The 19,270-nt window shown below is 40.7% G+C and overlaps 1 protein-coding gene across 2 annotated transcripts in view; it reads right to left on the bottom strand.

The window, feature by feature from the left end:
• Nucleotides 1-19,229, bottom strand: part of cfap99 (cilia and flagella associated protein 99) — a 43,486-nt gene extending 24,257 nt beyond the window's left edge. Inside the window, exons 1-7 of one of the 2 annotated variants that reach the window (XM_059034462.1) lie at nucleotides 18,793-19,229; nucleotides 18,621-18,682; nucleotides 16,385-16,498; nucleotides 15,454-15,598; nucleotides 2,109-2,203; nucleotides 1,845-1,957; nucleotides 1,168-1,345 (exon numbers count right to left, since the gene is read on the bottom strand). In XM_059034462.1, coding sequence (XP_058890445.1) covers nucleotides 1,168-1,345; nucleotides 1,845-1,957; nucleotides 2,109-2,203; nucleotides 15,454-15,598; nucleotides 16,385-16,495 — 642 coding nt within the window. In that variant the 5' untranslated portion in view covers nucleotides 16,496-16,498; nucleotides 18,621-18,682; nucleotides 18,793-19,229. Of the gene's footprint in view, nucleotides 1-1,167; nucleotides 1,346-1,844; nucleotides 1,958-2,108; nucleotides 2,204-15,453; nucleotides 15,599-16,384; nucleotides 16,502-18,620; nucleotides 18,683-18,792 lie in introns of both variants that reach the window. The other variant, XM_034034769.3, reaches the window with a different exon arrangement.
• Nucleotides 19,230-19,270: the final 41 nt, after the last annotated feature.

Consider the following 19,270-nt stretch of genomic DNA (forward strand, 5'->3'; position numbering starts at 1 on the left):
CAGGTAGCATTCAATCAGTTTTTAATTTCAAAATGTAATCCAAATTTAAGTACTGTTATTCAGCATGGGATTTTCCAAGTGCATGGTGAGAAGCTGACCTCAAGTTAACTGGTGTCCATTGGGGCAGGAAGCTGTGTGGTAGTGTTAAAAACTGTTGGTAACTGCTTTGCATCCAGCCAAAATCAGTAATAAGGAAGGTGTTCAGTAAGGCTGGACTTGACATTAACAAGTACTGAAAGCAAATAAATATGGACGCTATTGTGTTTCTACACAAAAATAAAGTTAAAGCCATGGACAGTCTGTTACCAGTTCTTGTACACTGTTGTTGACCTTTTGGATTGATTATTATGTGTTACTAGATATTAATTTAAGTTAAATTTTTGGATTGTCTTGTACTACCAAGCACCAATCAATAAGATGATAAAGTATGCATTGCTCACTCCCTCTGTGCTGGAGGAAGGAAATATCCAGAACAAGCTTCCCTCCCTCTGCTGACTAGCTGTGCATGGATCAGTCTTGCTGTAGCACAAAGCAGGAAATGTATTACTCTTTTCCCCCCACTTAGTGGATAACCTCTAAGCGGGTATGACTGACTTACTCTTTTGGCTATCTTTGTATTGTGCCAGCATTGGGGCTCTTACAAATATTGACAAGCTGGAACCAGACCCTGTTAGTGATTTCGCTACCATTCTGTTTTATGTGTTTTATGTGTTTTATACTTATATAAATGGGAACTGTACATTTAGTTTATACACAAATGTACTTATGTACCATTACTACCGTATTTGCTTTGTTACTTCTTGGCTATCTTAAAGAACTATTGTTAATCTTAACGTTTCACCTGCATTTGGTCTTTTTAGTCAAGAGCGTTACATAAATTAAATCAAAGGCAAGTGATAGCCTAGTTTGCAATTATATTACGGTGTAAAAATCCCTTAGAAAATGTTCTCTCTATACATAAAAATTTGTAGAATGTTATCTTTATAACAAAAACACAATTTTGAAAAAAGGCGATCCCCTTTTCATTTTCATTTTTATTTTTTCTTCCTGAGCTACAACAGAAGGTGCTATTTATATCTGCTGCTACAAATTGGTAAGGAGCCTTCCTATTTGTCTCAGAGTGACAAGCATGTTTCAAGCTTGGGACTTTGGGCTTGCAGTGCTCACCTGCTGGTGTTTCCCCTGTAGAGGGATCTTCTCTGGCAGCGGGATTGCTCTCGGTTTGGGTTTCGTCAGATTGAACTCCTGCGGTTCTGTCCAAATCTTATCCATCTTCTTTGGGCTGCACCCGTTGGTTATTTTGTCATGTAACTGATTGATCAATGGCTCCACCTCTGGTTGCCACCTGTCACAGACATTTGAGAAAAAAAATTGTAATGAAGAGTTTCTTTAATGTTTCAAATGATGTGATGGCCCAGGGACGGCTGGTGAGAGCTGTTTTTCTTTACAGAGACGATAGTTTTCCACTAGACAGCATCTTTACAACTCACTAGTGAAGCTATTTATAGTAATATATATATATATATATATATATATATAAATAAATTGACTTTGCCAGGACAAACACGGACAAAGTTCAAAACTTTAATTTAGATTTTGTATAGGAAAATGAATACTGATTGCTTAGTTAAATGTTTAAGCATTTATATATTTCACTGTGTATTTTTAATGTAAATACGTTGATGAAACCTCAATAACAGCAGGTGACCATTTACACAAGTTTAATTGTAAAAAAGCAACACTACAATTCAAACATTCAAAAATCAATAAAACCCCAATGCAAAGCCCACTGTGTAATATTTCAGTGTTTTTGAAATACGGAATTACCATGGCCTGCTATTTACCTTAACAGCGGTGTAATCCAGTTCTCTACCACATAGGGGGCGTCATAAATTTGACTCCAATCGTCCTTTATCCAGGTACTCAAGTTTATGACGTCAAAAAAGAAACTGAGGAACTAAGCAGAAATGGAATGATCAATTTAGTTCAGTATTTAGCATGGTGGTGCCTTTTAGACCAATATAATTGTTTATGTTTTTAAGTGTTTTTCTTTTTTACTCTATCCAACTGATTCCTAGAATCTGCAGATGAAGACTTTTTACCCCTACCTTGTACATTTTACTGATGTCCTGTGATCTGATAATCTTGCTGAACTGCTGTAGACCAAGATCTTCAAGTTTAAATGTAGCCAGGTAACATATAACTGATGAAAAAGGGCAAGAAATGTACATATTATATACACTGTATGTAAATGTGCTTCATTATTTATTGCATTTCACATGACTAATCATCTCAGCCAATCCCATTTCTAATTCAGCAGTCATATCCCAAAATAGAATGTTGAATGATTTCCATTACACGAGAGTAGATGTTAAAACTTCATGCTGATTTGAACTCGGCTCTCGTCAAGATAAGCACCAACTAAGACGTAGCTTTACAGATAAACTAATGTGATCCATATGCGTCTCCATCCATTTACGTTTCCTTCCATATGATGATGTAGATATCCTTCTGTCTGGTGTTAATGGCTGAAGTGTAATGCTGGCTCCAGGGATCAGCTTATTTTGCCTCCCTGGCGCATCAGCACACACAACGGCTGCGATGCTGGCTCCGGGGATCAACCAAAGTGCGGCCTCCCCAGCGCATCAGCATGACAACCGTCTGGATTGAGCTAAGTAGGGTACATCTCTGGGGTTTTCAAGTGGGCACCTTCCATCCTCAGTGTTTCGTCGACTAGCCCACGACACCTCAAGAGGGCTCGACGGTGATTCTGGCGTCCCAGCATCACCCCCCTCCGTCCCCCACTCAACTCAGCCCAGCTTACTTACCTGAAACTGTCTGTTGCAGTATAATATACTTACATAGGCAGTGGGAAGCATAACCCGTTATTTTTTTCAATTTGTAATGTACAACACATTTTTTTCAACCATAAATAAGTTGCTTTTGTGCAACATTACCCATAACTTATTCATGAACTATAAGTCATCTTGACAGACGTTTCTCCTAATGCCTTTGTCTCTTTAGAATGCCTCTGTTTGCTACTTCAAATTAGAGCTATTCCCTCTCTGGGGAAAGTCCTACTCTCATTATTACTCTTTGGTTTCACAATACAACACAGCCTCTAAGGAGTAAAGAGTATGAAGATTCACAATACTGTCCTTAGGGGTGATTTTTCGACCCCCTTTTCTGAGGTTCGCAAACAATCAAGTGAATACATTTTAGGGAAAAGGTATTAAAATCGGTCTCGGTTTTGATCATTAAAAGAGACCCCTATAGCTGGCAACTACTGCAGGGCTAAAGAGCAGCTTCTGAACTTACCCTTTCCATGTTGTTAGCTTCCTTTGCCTTATTAATGCTACTGTCATTTTTAAATGGGCCCCTTCTATTGTACAGCTTCATTACTGATCAAACAACCAAAAGCTCTTAAATATACGATCTGGATTCTGCTTGACTTAGCTTTGTTAACAGACATCAACATTTATCCAACACACACACAAATGCATGACCATAACCATTATAACATTTGCTGGAAAAAGGTTTACGTGATTAAATTGCAATTCAGCAGTTTGAGGTACTGTAGCTGATTCCAGCAGTGTAGGAAAGATAATATTATTCAGCAGACTTCATTAAGGACTCCAGATCATTACCCAAATGCACACTGAAGACACTGTAATACATCATCTTGTGCATTTCGATGGATGTTGAAATGCAAGGTTACATACAGTTACATGCGCTTATGTAGCACATACTTTTGAAGTAAATGGCATGAGCTGTCCCTTTTCCCTGACATGATTAATTTGTTAGGTAAATGTAATCCCTGACTTGCATTCTATAAGAGTGCATCTCCCCGTAGATTCAGCCAGGGTAGGTAAGACAGAGACTTTTGATGGCAGGCACTCAGTCGGCAGATGTTTCCTTATCCAAGACTACACATATTACTGACATTTCACAAGGAACATTAGTTCGGCAAGTGTTTTCTTCCGGAAATTCACAAATTTACTGACGCAAAATAAATGAATAACTGTATCCAAAATAAACCTAAATTCCATATCAATTTACGTACAGCAGGCTACATTTCTTTCCACTCAATTAGAAATTCAAAAATATCTAAATAATTGTATTGATCTGCTTTGATTTCCGTAAAAGCGACTAAAGGCGGGAAAATATGTAAATAAAGTAAACATAATCATATCAAACAATTTATGGGTTAAGTACTTCCAATTAAATATATCAAGCATTTTTGTCAGTAAAAAATATAAAAAAAACCATCACATCTAATCACATGAGATTTCTTAATGGACTTCACAAAGCCTTAACTCCAGTCTTTAATGAACTCCTACTTTTAGAAGGAGACAAAACATCTGTTAATTTAACTAAACTAGAACAGAACAACTAAGTTATATATTTCAGGTCACTTTAGCAGTCTGTTTATGATAATTATGACGACGATGTGCAGAATATGGCAAATCTTTGGACGATTGCGAATTCCGTGATTTCCGAGGAATTCCGTTGTTCGTAGTAAGAAGCAGCCGTTCTCAGGCTCAGTATTAAATAGGAGGCTGCTGTAAGGCTGTCAGTAACGCACACTCAGAAACTTCTCAGACAGTGTAAGGCTAGTGTAATGCACCCTGTTGTGTCCTACACGGTTATAGTGCTGACTATAGCTGTTGTGTCAGCTAATGTGTACAAGCAAGGCTAGAAAACGTTTTCAGTGTAAGGTATGCAAGTAATCATAGAGTGTAAACAAATGGGCGCGAACCAGAATAAAGCATTTATAAAATACAGTGTCAACAGCGAATGGACTTTATCATTCTTCAGCTAATTTAGTGATCTAGCACAGAATGCTGAGTCAGCACTGTCAGGGTCGTGTTACAACACCCAAGTGTGCAGTTCAGATTCCAAGCAGTTAAAACCAATTACAATTTTTGAGTGCTTGTTACAGTGTACAGTAAAAGAGGCAACACAATACCCCCACCAGCGTATTTATTACATGACCCAATACTAGAAATTAATACATTGGGTAAAAAATGACGTTTATACTCAGGAACTTTAGAATTGTGTTGCATGTTTTATTCATGGGATAATATCTGCACACAGGATAAGACATGCTAGAATTTTGACAAATCCTTTACAGCGAATGACTAATTTCTAATACATGACTTCTGATGATACAATAAATTGTATTGCTGTGTGATGGGGGTGAATGTTGATTGATGCAACCTGAGGAAGATTTCTCCTGCAGAAATTAAGCTGCAGATACAATTGTTAAAGGAAAAGGTACCCGAGAGGGATCAGGAATCTTTTTGGCTTTGAAAAGGTGAATTGTCCCAATTGAAGCCAATTGCCTCATTGATATTGGTATATAAAGGAAAGCCAGAAGATGCTGAGCACTTCAGTGCAATGTCTATGGTGCTGGCTATGCACAATGTGTGCACTCTGAGTTTCATATTTTGTTGACAACTTTCCCTATTGGTTGAAGTTTTTTTTCTTTGTATCTCATTTTTATTGCAATAGTTAGCTTTCAAAATACATCTGGAGTCCTGCATTTTCTTAAACTGTATATTGACTCAGCCAGCCTGCGACATGCTACTGTAGATGTGAATATAATGCATTGCTATATACCATCATCTTATGTTCCAGTCCGTTTGGAAAAGAGCTTCAGCTTATTTCCAATATTGGAAGTTTTCACAGTTCAGCCTTAGTCAGAATATTAAAGCTTCAGCAGAGAATGTTAACATCTTTACTGCTGAAAGGTACAGCAGCTCCTGGATTCCTGGAACCTGGAAATCTTGACAGCAATGATGTGCAAGGTGCGTGCTTGAGTACTGTATGAGTACTGCTCTTTAAGTTTTTTCAGTAATTTGAAAATGCAGAAAGTCTGTTAAAATACAATAGCATAATGGCCAGTTGCATTTTAGCAGACCAGTGTATTGCTGTGCAGCATATGAAACAATGGCATCCAGTGCAAAGCAGTATCTATAAGGTAACAGTCATGGTGAATGCATGTTATGATTTTTCAATTGACATTTGACATTTCAGTTGGGTATTTATTGCTGCGGTGGGGGATATGTATGTTACTTGCTTACATGTTATTTGTGATAATACCCCTTTCTTCTTTTGTGTAAGCCGATAGGTTGGTGACCTCACAACGATATATACAGAATAACGGATGGTTGGGCACAAGACATAGTTGTTCGTGGGCTTACTCTGATCCCTGAGATTGAATTACAGCAAATTGATACTTCAGCTTATTGTGTGTGTCTGTGTATTCTTTTAGTTGTGGGTGTCATTTTTTGGTTTACTGCACATTGAATTGAACTGAATTCAATGCACACTCAACAATTCCATATGTCAGCCTTGTTCGATGACATGAACAGAATAAGGATGCCAATGCTCTGACATGATCAAGACAAGAATACAGTTTTCTATTTAACTGAAGATAACCAGGGGAGTGCTGGAGTTGGACAAAAAATGACAGCTGTCACATGTAGCACATACTTCAATATAAATGGGCTATGTTCCATACGGCAGATAAATCTGTCTGTTATGTCCATAGAAGGCTGTGTGGTCCAGTGGTTAAAGAAAAAGGCTTGTAACCAGGAGGTCCCCGGTTCAAATCCCACCTCAGCCACTGACTCATTGTGTGACCCCGAGCAAGTCACTTAACCTCATTGTGCTCCATCTATTGGGTGAGACGTAATTGTAAGTGACTCGGCAGCTGATGCATAGTCCACACACCCTAGTCTCTGTAAGTCGCCTTGGATAAAGGCGTTTGCTAAATAAACAAATAATTATGAAAATGCCATCCCTCTTGTGTGATCTTTAATACCTTCAGCACCTCCCTGAAGAAAGTCAGTTCCAGTCCCAATGGGCAAGACAACTAACCTGACTGGCTGAGTCTGCAAAGTTTCCTGCCAATTTCTACTCTTAAATTGCCTGAAGGGTTTGTAAGCAGATATTCTGAGTGACGGTTATGTTGTAGCCCTTCAGAACAATACAGTACAGCTCTACAGTACCTCCAAACTGTAAATTGAAGGATGCTGGAAATGGTGGTTTGTAAATAGTTACATACCAAACTAAATTACTCAATCTTAAATGAATACGTAAATAAAGCACATTTTTTATCATGGTGGCATCCTCTAAATGTGAACTACAATATGTGAACTACAAGAATTTAGGGGTTTAGAGAAAAATCCCCTTCACTCATCCCAGTCATTCTTTTCTTTTACTTTTCTTTCTTTGATTTCCTCTTTCTGTGTCAGTCCAAACACACGCAGTTGTTGTTTAGGACTACTTTGCTTTTTATAGTGTGTTCAGTTGTTAAAGTTCCTGATTGCACCACTAAATAAACCTGGTTTCAGCGGGTCTTAACACAGAGCTCAGCTGTCTGTTTGGGACCCCAATGCACTGTCATCAGAATCACTTCAGCAAATATGTTAATGATGGGACAGGCGCTCTATAACGGGGCAAGACATGTCTTCAGAATACCATTTCAGTGCAGTATTTTTTCTTTTTACATCTTCGCTCCATTTATGCGCCACAGAATCAGGGGCAAGCGCCGTTCGCATTGCACTCGCTATTCCCTGTGATCAGAATACAGCCCTAAGAGTTTTAGTTTATAGACAGTAAGAGTTTATGATGTTTGTGTTAATAAAAGGTTTTTAAAACACACTTTTCATATCTTTTCATTGAGAAACTATATAAAATAGATAGTAAACGAAAAAATGATTTTAATCAATTATTTTTTTTTAAATCAAGTGATTTAAATCATGATTTAAATCAGTGATTTAAATTGACTTTTAAATCACTTGATTTTAAATCAGCCAACTCTGAGTACAGCAGACTCATCGTGTCAAATCCGTACCTTCATGTTGGACCTTATGGACACCCTATTGTCAGTGTAAGGACAAAGCTCCTATATTTTTGGGTCAACCTCTATATATTACTGTGTACATGTCATAAAGAGGAATGCATTATTACATTTATATAACTGTGAGTGAGCATATAAATTAGCATTCGTCTTTATTCCTTGTACATGCTATAGTGTAGCAATACTTAACTGAAAGATAAATATTTACATTCAGTTATACATAACAGGAAGTAGGTCACCAGGCAAAATGGATTTTAGGTAGGGCATGTAGAAAATAGGATCCCTGCTGCAGTTACAACACATGGACAACAGGTGGCACTATAGGCTAAAGTCAAACCTCAACACTGCAAAAACCTTGGCATAACTGCTACCATTCACAGGATGTCCCAAAAAACAAGAGGGTGGTCTATTCTACTGATCTACACAGTTCTGCAGTTTACTTACATTGTTATAAATGCTGGCTTTCATAAAGTCCAGTTCTTTTAAAGATCTAAATCAGGGCTGTCAGACTCATCTGGCAGCAGGGACATTTAAGATTGTTCACTTGGTGGGTCGCACCATAAAAAAAAAAAAAAAAAAAAAAAAATTGTTTTACATAGGAGGCTGTGTGGTCCCGTGGTTAAAGAAAAGGGCTTATAACCAGAAGGTCCCTGGTTCAAATCCCACCTCAGCCACTGAGTCATTGTGTAACCCTGAGCAAGTTACTTAACCTCCTTGTGCTCCGTCTTTTGGGTGAGACGTAATTGTAAGTGACTCTGCAGCTGATGCATAGTTCACACACCCTAGCCTCTGTAAGTCGCCTTGGATAAAGGCGTCTGCTAAATAAACAAATAATAATAAAATAATAATAGTAATGTACCTGAAAATGTCTATAGAAATTGTATGCAGGCCAATTTACTCAAATATACTACTTTACACAAAACGCATTACCAACACTGCACAATTCTATCATCAAAAAGTATGCAGGCACGGTTTCAATAAATTAATCAACATATTACTTAATGTATTTTATAGTACAAAAATAGGCAGATATAACAAGAAGCAGCTTTCCTAGAACACTGATAAAAAAAAACTCAATATCACAAATGTAATATAATGGAGTATTTTACTTTCAATGGAAATCTCAAACAGTAAAAATGCTTTATATAAAGTTTTTAACACCAGTGAAAAAAAAAAAGATACTGGTAAGCTGTGAAAATGCGATTTAGTAAACAGTATCACTATGAAATGTTTCCATGACTTCTGGCCGGACACTTGGCACTTCTTTTCTCGCACCAGTGCCTTAATATGTGGCTGTATATCCTTAACCATGGCCACTCGCAACACGGTGACCAAGTGTTCTTCCGCAATCCGTGTTTTGATTTATTAAGGTCCATTGTCGAGAAGCACTCCTTGCAAATGTAAGTGCTTCCAAATAAACTCAGGGTTTTGCGAAACGGTTCTGCCAATTTGGTGAACTCCTTGACCGGAACATACTGGTAGAAATCTTGCTGTGGCACTTTGTTGAATTTATCCTCCAAAAGACGGCTGACTGCTGAAGAGCTGCATCAGGGTTTAAAACCAGAGTCTCCTGGGCCAGTAAGGGTCTGCTAGGAGCACCTTGACCCGGTCCTGCCTGATTTTCTCCAGACACAGCGGGAGCATGGCAAGTGGTGGGAAGGCATAACAGTTGCCTCGGCCACTGGTGTGCCAAGGCATCTACCGCCAGCGGGTCCCTGCCTCCTATTATGGAGAGCCAGAGGGGACAGTGGGTTGATTCCTGGGAGGCAAAAAAAACCTTTTGTTGAACTGAGCCTGCAGAGGGCGCATGTGCAGGAGACCCAGAGGTAGGGTCTGAGAAGCTGATGCCATCAATCCCAGAAGTTTCTGGAACGTCACTACCGTGAGTGCTCTGTTGAGCTGAAATAGCTTTAAACAGGCGGCTATTCTCTGCACTCTGCCGTCCGACAGAGTGGACATGGACCTGGAGTCAAAGCACACTCCCAGATAGGAGGCTGTCTGAGAAGGCGTGAGTTGGCTCTTTGCATGATTCACCGAAAGACCCAACCGTGGCCAGTGACAAATTCCATGTGAGCGTCTGTCTGTGCTGGAGACTGGGCACAAATGAGCCAGTCGTCCAAATATTTCAGTACTCTAATGCCTTGAGTCTCAATGGGGCCATGATAGCTTCCACGCACTTTGAAAAGGCATGGGGAGCTAGAGAGAGGCCAAATGGCAAGACCCGGAACTGTTCCGTGAAAGGCAAACCGCAGGTACTTCCTGTGCGCTGGTTTTACGGGGATATGGAAATAGGCATCTTTGAGGTCCACCGTTGTCAACCAGTTGCCTTGCCTGATTGACTGCAACAGCTGTTGCACTGTCAACATTTTGAACCTCCGTTGACTCAGATACAGGTTGACCTGTCTGAGGTCAGGGATTTATTTATTTATTTATTTAGTTACATTTTTATAGCGCCTTTAGCCAAGGCACTTTACAAGTTTAAACAAAGTGGTACAAACAGGAAAATGGATGAAAAGAATGTAAGTTTATTGGGCTAGGGTGGGGAGACAGAATAGTTGCTTGAATGAAAGCAGAGGGCCAGAGGCCAGGTCAGGGTCAGGAAAGCAGGGTGAAAACAGGAGATCAGGGGCCAGAAGTAGCAGTAGGATGGGCTAGGGAGAAGAGATGCGTTTTGAGGGAGGAGCGGAAACTACATAGTGTGGGTCTATTCCAATGAAGGGGAGCAAGAAGGGAAAAGGAATGGAAACGGGATTGGGCACAGGGCGAGGGTGGGACAGAGAGGGACAATAGTGATTGGGAGCGTAAGGGACGTGAGGGAATATAGTAGGTAATCAATGCAGCCAGATAAGGTGGGGCAAGACCATGGAGAGATTTATACACAAGGGTAAGGAATTTGAACAGGCAATGATAATAGACAGGGAGCCAGTGAAGCTGGAGGAGGAGAGGGGAAGTGGGGGAGGTTAAATATGATATGGGCAGAGGCGTTTTGAATTTGTTGTAATGGTGTAAAAGCGTAAGAGGGAAGGCCAAGGAGGAGGGAATTATAATAGTCAAGACGGGTGAAGATGAGAGAGTGGACCAGGAGTTTAGTAGCAGAAAGGGAAATGGAGGGGCGTATTTTGCGGATGTTGAATAGATGGAAACGGCAAGTGCGTGTTATGGCTGAGATATGATCAGAGATGGAGAGGGTGGAGTCGAAGATGACACCGAGGTTACGAGCAGAGGGGGATGGAATGAGGGACAAGGGAGGGAATGAGATAGTGGGATAGGGTGGGCGTGAGGAGCGGGAAGGGAAGAAAAGGATTACAGTTTTTAATGGATTGATGAGGAGGTATCGGCATGCCATCCAAAATTGGATAGCAACCAAGCAAGCTGATATACGGGAAGGTCAGGGCTAACGGAGGGGAACGAAAAGAAATCTGGATGTCGTCAGCAAAAAAATGATAGGGGAAGTTAAAGGAGGAAATAAGAGCTTCAAGGGGTGAGGTGTACAGGGAGAATAGCAAGGGTCCCAGGACAGAGCCCTGAGGGACACCGGCAATCAGAGGGGAGGGGGGGGGAAGTGAGGCTGTTGAAAGCAACAGCAGAGGTGCGTGCAGATAGGTAGGACTGCAGCCAATCAAGGGGTGTGCCAGAGATGCCGAGGTTAGAAAGAGTGGAGAGAAGGATGGGGTGATCGACTGTGTCAAAGGCAGAGGAAAGGTCAAGAAGAATGAGAATTGAGGAGAGGCCAGCATGGGAGGAGTTGGCCAGATGATTCTGGACAGTGAGGAGGGCGGTCTCAGTGGAATGGGAGGGACGGAAACCAGATTGAAATCGGGGGTAAAGTGAATTGGCGGATATGTAGTGTGATAGGCACGAGTGAACTAAACGCTCAAGGAGCTTAGAGAAATATGGGAGGAGAGAGATTGTGCGGTAATTAGCAGAGCAGTCAGGGTCGAGAGAGGGTTTTTTTAACAGAGGGATGATGGTAGCTGATTTGAAGATGGCAGGATGGATACCAGTGGAGAGAGAGGCATTAAAGAGGGACACTAGGTAGGGGAGAATAAGAGGGAGGAGTGGGGGTATAAGGGAGGCAGGGACACAGTCTGAGGCCACCATACCGCTTGAGCACTAGGAAGTACCTGGAGTAGAACCCTTCCTCCAACTGGAGGGGGTCTATCATGCGAATAGCACGCTTTTGCAGCAGAGCTGCTACCTCCTGAGACACCACCGTGGCATCCTGTGGGTCCATGACTGAAGTTACTGTCATGCCCCTAAAGGGAGGGGGACCGTGCTTGAACTGCAGTAAGTAGCCGGTGTGAATAGTAGTAAGCACCCAGATGTCCGTGGTGCACTGACGCCAATACTGTAATAGGGGCATCCAACAGCAGTGCTTCGTCCCCGTCAGGGAATGCCAAAGCTGCCAGCGTGCGACTACCAGCGCAGCCAGGTTTCTACCTACAGCCTGCTCATTCAGTCTTGACAGACGAAGCAGGTTCTTATTAACCAGGCACAGCTCATCCAGCTTCTGGTAAGGGCCTGTGGCTGTCAGAGAGGGACCTCAGCAAATAGGACTGGTAGGCTACCAGAATACTATTAAAGTTGTCCACTGGCTGAATAGGCATGCTTGAGCACCACCTCCAAGACCTGGCACTGTTTGTTGGGGCAGATAACATCCTTGGACAGGAGCACTAAATTAGGTGCCTGTAACAGCATGGCAATTGAAGCCTCTACCGGCAGAAATTGGGCCAGGCCCAGCTTCTCCATATCATGCACTCTATATAGGGTGTCCATAGACTGGAAATTGTAGCCAGGTGACCCCAGGACAACTGGACCTCAAAAAGAAAGTCTGGGTGCACTGGGGGGGACATGGGAGAGGTGGTAGGCTCGTCATCAGAGATGGACTGCCTTATCTCACGTGCTGTAGGCCAGGGCACTTGCAAGACTGCAGTGGCCCTCTTGATCAGTGGTAGAAACTCTGCTGACAGGGAGAGCTTAACCGCGGAGGACATGCAGTTTGACTCCACGTCCTCAAACGGGAACACCAGCTCCTGTTTGCCCACCTCCTCAGAGGTGGTGATGGAGAGCATGTCATTCTGCTGCCAATCTGCACTTGTAGCCCCTGGGACCCCAAAGAGACAGGCGGGCCAGGCGGCACAGAACGTTCACGTAGTAACTCTGCGAGCACCGTTCCTTGGTGGGAAACTGCTGCCCAGAGATTCTCCATCTGTTCCGAGTCCGCCGATCACTTGGAACCGTGACTCTTCTTCTTCCTCGGGGAAGAGGAAGACCACGAAGACGGCTTCCTGCGTGGGCTACTTTCCCGGGTGCGTTGTCTGTTCTCCCTTGGCACAGAGCCATGGGGGACGATGCAGCCACCTCTTGAACAGAGGGTGATGGGGAAGAGCGCTGTGCAGGAATGAGGGACTGTGGCAATGTGCCCCGCCCCTGTGTGTATATTATGTGTTGTATGTTGCGTGCGTGTGTTAATGTTGGTGTATAGTCATTGGTACACGGGATATAAACGGGTCTGTGTTTCACGTGTATTTAAAAAGTGTAGATTTGTATTTAGGCACGAGGAGGGCACAAATCACTTCACGTGCTGGTTAAATGTAATATGTAAGCACGGGGTTGCACAGAATTAATTCACGTGCTGGGATTCAAGTGAATAATTAATTAGTAATTGAATCCCAGCACAACAGTATATATAGACACATTTTCTTTCACTCGTGGTTGGGTGTTCGAGAGTGGAGAACGGGTGAGAGAGAAGGAGCACGTAAAATTAAGGAAAATAATAAGCGTTTAGTACTCACCGTGTTTGTTTGTCTCCGTGCACCGTTTGTTAGTGTGTGTTCGTTTTTTTGTTTGTCTCTTTATTTTGGCTACCAGTGCCGTGTCCTGTTTTGTGTTTCTGTTTCAAACTTTTTATTTTCTGTTCTGTGTAATTATTAAATGCTGAGCGCGATCACGCGCTCAGCTTCACCAAACTCCACATCTCTCTCTGTTTATTTTCCTGGCTCTGGTCTGACACCACCCACTCCGGCCGTCTTTGTGACAGGGACGCAGAGCTCTCTGTAGAGCTGCAGGAGAGATGTTTCTCCAGCGTGCGCTTGGAGAAATGTCCTTTGCGTGTTCAGGCCCCAGGCAGGAAGAGCGTCTGCTGTGCTTGTCCTCAACAGGCAGACTGGCCTTGCATGTCTCGCAGGGATAAAACCCAGGCATTATGCAAGCAGCAATGCGGTGTACAGTAAAACTGTACAGGTGCTGCCTCAGTCTGCTTAAAGACAGCAACGGGGATGTTTAAGACCGAACAAGACCGACTTGGTACCGGGAATGGGGATGTAAGCCCTTGTCGGTAGCAGGTCGGAACTGGAACTGTACTGAGTCGGTACCAGTTTGGTGACTTTAGCACCAGATCAGTATGGTACGGTACTGGTGAGGTAACCTCGCTCCAGGATAGCTGTGGTACGTTACCGAGAACGAAGCAGGTTGGTGACCACGGTATCGGTATAGTACGGATCCACCAGTTACTGTGTGTAGCACTGTACAGGATGCCCACCTGTGCAAGCTACTGGCAAAGCGACTCAGTCAGTACTCACACAAGACTGAGGGAAGCCTGCTTGTTAGAATAAACTAACAGCCCTTGTAATGTTGATGCAACAGCGGTCACCAAAACGGCATCAAGATGCCGTGGGAGGGATTGCTAGCAACCACAACCGAAGCAGCCTCTTGGTCCTGTGCAGCGCTTCTGAACCTAGCAGCTGCTCTCACTACATGTGTGCCACAGCATGCATTGCAGACAAGCCTGCGCTTCGGCTCTGAAATTACAGAAAAATACAATGAGAAAAGAAAATATTTCTCTCATACAAAATAAAGAAATAAAATCCCTGGGAAGGGGCCACTCAAGCCGTCGGGTTCAAGCGGGGCACAAGGCCACAGTGGGACGTAACAAACAACAGGCTGTAGTGCACAATATATACTATATATATATATATATATATATATATATATATATATATATATATATATATATATATATATATATATATATATATATGTATATATAATATATCCTCCTGTCAGGTCAGTTTTTGAAAGGCAAAATGGCGCTGAGGTCTGTGAGTGCTGTCATTTTATGCCCTCGGGGGCGGGCCATGACTGCGCCACAGGCTCGGCTGAGCAGCTTTGGTATAGAATATTCTGGTTTCAGGTCTTTAGAAGGTAAATACCCATTAGGTAATGGTTATATTTCATACCTGAAAGGGAAACACATGTTATATTAAAGAAGTGGGTTGTTTTAAAGAAGAATTCCAAAACGATATAGTACATCAATGCAATTTTAGAAACTAATGGGTGGGCCGCCAAAAATTGCCTTGCGGACCGTATGTTTGACACCCCTGATCTAAATAATTGCAGAGTTTAGATCCATCCCTGTTAGGATCAACTGAATAGACCCCACGGTGTTTGCAACCATACTGTGCTACATTTGCAAAAGAGACAGAAAAGTATTAAAATACTATTGAGTGAATCTCCCCAAAAAAGGGAAAAAAAGTATAACAAATAACTATCAAACAATGATAAATTACTTATATGTTACCTACCTGCATACAAGTTGTACTCAGATGCTAGACAATTCTTGCCACTTCGGGCATAAAATGCGTCAACAACAACATCCAATAATTGCTTGTACTCAATACAGCCAGATAGGACTTCCAGTACAAATGCCTCTTCTGAAACATCTTTGTTCTGAAAGAAATGACAAATTACCAGAAAGGGGAAGCTTTGCAAATACCTGAAAGAGCTTATCTGCTGACAGCTGCACTCAGAAAATCTAACTAAAAGGTTTTTAATGATGCGTATTGGTTGCCATGGGATACTGAGCAGTGTAGTTGGGATTGTAAACATTCTTTAGCTTTCAACTATACTTCTACAGTGGGTGGCACATAACTTCTCAGTTCAGGTTTTACCGGCTTTTTACTTCCCTACCCCATTGAATAAACCTAGATGTAAAGGTTGCATACTGACAAAACATTTCTTAGTCAAGAACATTTTCCACTATACCACAAGCCTGGGTGGAATAGTGCTGGTTTAGGATGCTGGCTTAAAAGGCTCAAATCCAGCCCTGGGACTTGTCATCATCTGCCACTGACTTGGTCAGCAGTTTTGAAATCTGTTTCCATTAGCATCTGACTGAGATCAAATCATTATTATTCTGTTATCGCCAGCTAGAAGACTGGCAGAAATCAATCGCTTTGATTGAGAAATGATATACTGAGAGTCCAATGCAAATGATTGAGACGGGTGTCAAACTAGATGCAGGAAATGTATTAATGGGAATTAAATGTAACGTGATATAGATCAGTCATCACTGAGAGGAGATTTAATCAGCTACTTGTTGGCAATATTATTTTGACAGAAAAGTGAGACAGGATATGAATGACCCACCATGACATGTGGATAAAACAATCAGTAGGTATCATATATTTAGTGTAATAGTGGTACAGTGTGTGTATTTTCTATGTATTTGCCTACCTCCAGCTCTTTCAATGCATCCTCTATGAAGACTTCAACACAATGGTTTTCTGGATCAAACCTGTCAAGCAGCTGAACAACTTCTTTAACAAGCTTTCCGTGACTCGTCATCTTCTCCTTGCAAGAAAAGACAAATGTTAGAAAACAAAGCCCTAACACTTGTGCTTTTCAGATGTATGTTTCTTTCTTTTGGAACTGAACTTAAGAACACAATATCACAATGATCAATTGTTTTCTGTTGCACTGACTGAAATCTCCCAGCATCTTACACTTTTGGAAAATAATGTAATAATTTAAGAGTACAGGTGAATGAACTCCCTAACAAATTACTTATTTTCAAATAAAACACATAGTGTAGGGTAAGGCAAATTCATTGACAGGAATAAAACAATCGTAACGCTGTAAAACTAGAAACAACTTAGAAACAACTTAGTGGCAGGAAGGAAAGAGCAGAGAAATTGTTGTTCTGCGAAAATTATTTTATTCCATTCTGAAAATGTGATTGCCAAAATAAAATTCCTGTTGCAATTGTCTTTATTATTTTGTGCAAATTTTGCAAACTGTGTAATGCAAAAAATGAAATATGGTTCACGGTTTGTAATTTTTATAATAAGGTTTGTTTTATTTTGTTTCAAATGTTTGCTTGCCAAGATATAAGCCTTGTGATGCAATATCTCATTTACAAAGGGATCCAGGAGTTCAGCAGCGACACACGATCCAGTTACATCTTTCATACTAAAAGTTACAAATACATTTACAGTCAAAACATAAAACCAGCAAACACAAAGGGTTGGCATGTTCTTTTAACAGAACAAAAAAATCACAAACAAGCAGTAAAAAACTAATCATGAGGGATCTGTAGCCATTATATTATATTATACAGATATGTTTTACAGATACAGTATAAATCAGTCACACAAACTGCATTCTGTTACAGTCTCCTTGGCTCTTTGATCAGCAAAACTGAGAAGCATGAGGATGACATTATATATATACTGTACTCTTTGAGCTAATATATATATATATATATATATATATATAAGCGTCCTTCCCAATTGCAGTCATCTTTCATTTTCAGATCATTATTTAAAAGAATTAAACATCTTTGTGCCTATATGCATGTCGTGAATTACTATTCCAACCCACCCCAACTCTAGGAACTGTGGGGGATTAAAAATGACTGTCACAAAAAACATAAAATGTGTGCAGCATCGCTGTGTATCTATTTGGCTAAGATCTACTATAAAGTCATCATTTTGGTCAATTAATAGAAAAGTTTATTGCTAGCCATTGTAGCTTTTTGTAGAGCAAAAATATTGAATTTATAAATGATCTAATATACTGTACTCAGACGGCAGTGGTTTGCAGGAAGTCAGAAAAAACAATGAATCAGAGCTTGTAAATAGGTTATTAATACACCCCCTTTCTTCCAATAAAATATTATCAAGCTATGAACAATATTCCTATGCATCCCTTATGGAAGTTCTTCAGTTTGCACAGTACTGTACTTTTGCAGCTGCTTTAATCTTTATTATACTTAGTGATTATGATGGTTGACTTGATCGTTTTACCATGCTAACACGTTCCTGCATTTACCACGGTATAAACCTGTATAAGAATACCTACTGTTTTATTTTTGCATTTTCTTATAAATGTTTCTACAAAAAAATAAGCTGCTGTTGTTTTCTAATTACATAATATGTTGTTGCAATATTATATTGTACTTAGAGTCCTGCTTCTAAATAATAAAATGATGTACCGGTTGCCTCTTGTTTAAATGAAAAGTGAACTTCCACGTGTAATTGGACTGATAAACCGTATTGTAGCTGTACATATCTCAGAGTATTTTGAATTTTTTCTATACAGTACATCTTATTTAACAAACAGCTCACAAACACTGTTGCCAAACACCCGTCAATAGACATTAGTTGCTGGAAGTATCTGTATTGTACTAGGATTATAAATATAATGAACACACACACACACACACACATTGTAAAACTCCAATGCGGCATATGTAGCACTTTTTGGCGATCCAATATATGAAATATTACAGCTAAATTACAGAAACATGCTCAAGAGTCAGACAGCCGATGTCAGACAGATGATGAAAAAAATAAAAATATAAAAAACTATAATTTGCATACATTTCTACCCTGCCATCCGTTTCGATAAAGCGACAACTGTAAGAAAAACAAAACAGAATATGCAGTTACAAATACTAGAATATAATTACCTTGGTTTAAATGTCCAGTGCGCGTCTACAGGGGGGGAAAAATTCTCAAAAGTATCAGCTTACTGTTGGTAGTTAACAAAAAATAAAAAATAAAAATAAAAAAAGGGAATTAATATTTTATTAACAAGGTTTCTCAGGTGATTTGTTTTCTGGTTAAATGTAGTTTTAATACCTGAGTGATCCTGTAATCATGATTCATCAATAATCAAGCAACGATAAATAAATTACACGAAAAAGGAAGCTCTCTGGGAGCCAATGTTTGACCGTGGCCTGGCAACGGTGGTCATGGAAACAAGACAACAAATGTCCGCAGCTGTCTTTTTTTACTTTGCGCAGCGTGGTGCTTGTTTAAAGTTATTAATAAACACTATAAAAAATCAATACAGTATTATTTTAACAATGAATTTCGTGATAAAGCATTTCAATCTCTATTCTAATCGACAGAGCAGCGCCTGCCAACACAGTCAGAGAGCCTGTTTAAACCAAACCCCTAGATAAAAAAAAAAAGCGATTCTTTGTGATTAGTTGCTTCGGCTCTCAATCATTCGCAACGTATTGCAGCCGATCCCGAGTGCCTGACTGGCAGACAACGATGTCAATCTCAAGGTCTGACAGCTGCTTCCTGTCTCCACAGCAGGGTCCCTCAGTGC

This window comes from Acipenser ruthenus, chromosome 1 (genome assembly GCF_902713425.1).
Source record: "Acipenser ruthenus chromosome 1, fAciRut3.2 maternal haplotype, whole genome shotgun sequence".
NCBI classification, from domain to species: domain Eukaryota; kingdom Metazoa; phylum Chordata; class Actinopteri; order Acipenseriformes; family Acipenseridae; genus Acipenser; species Acipenser ruthenus.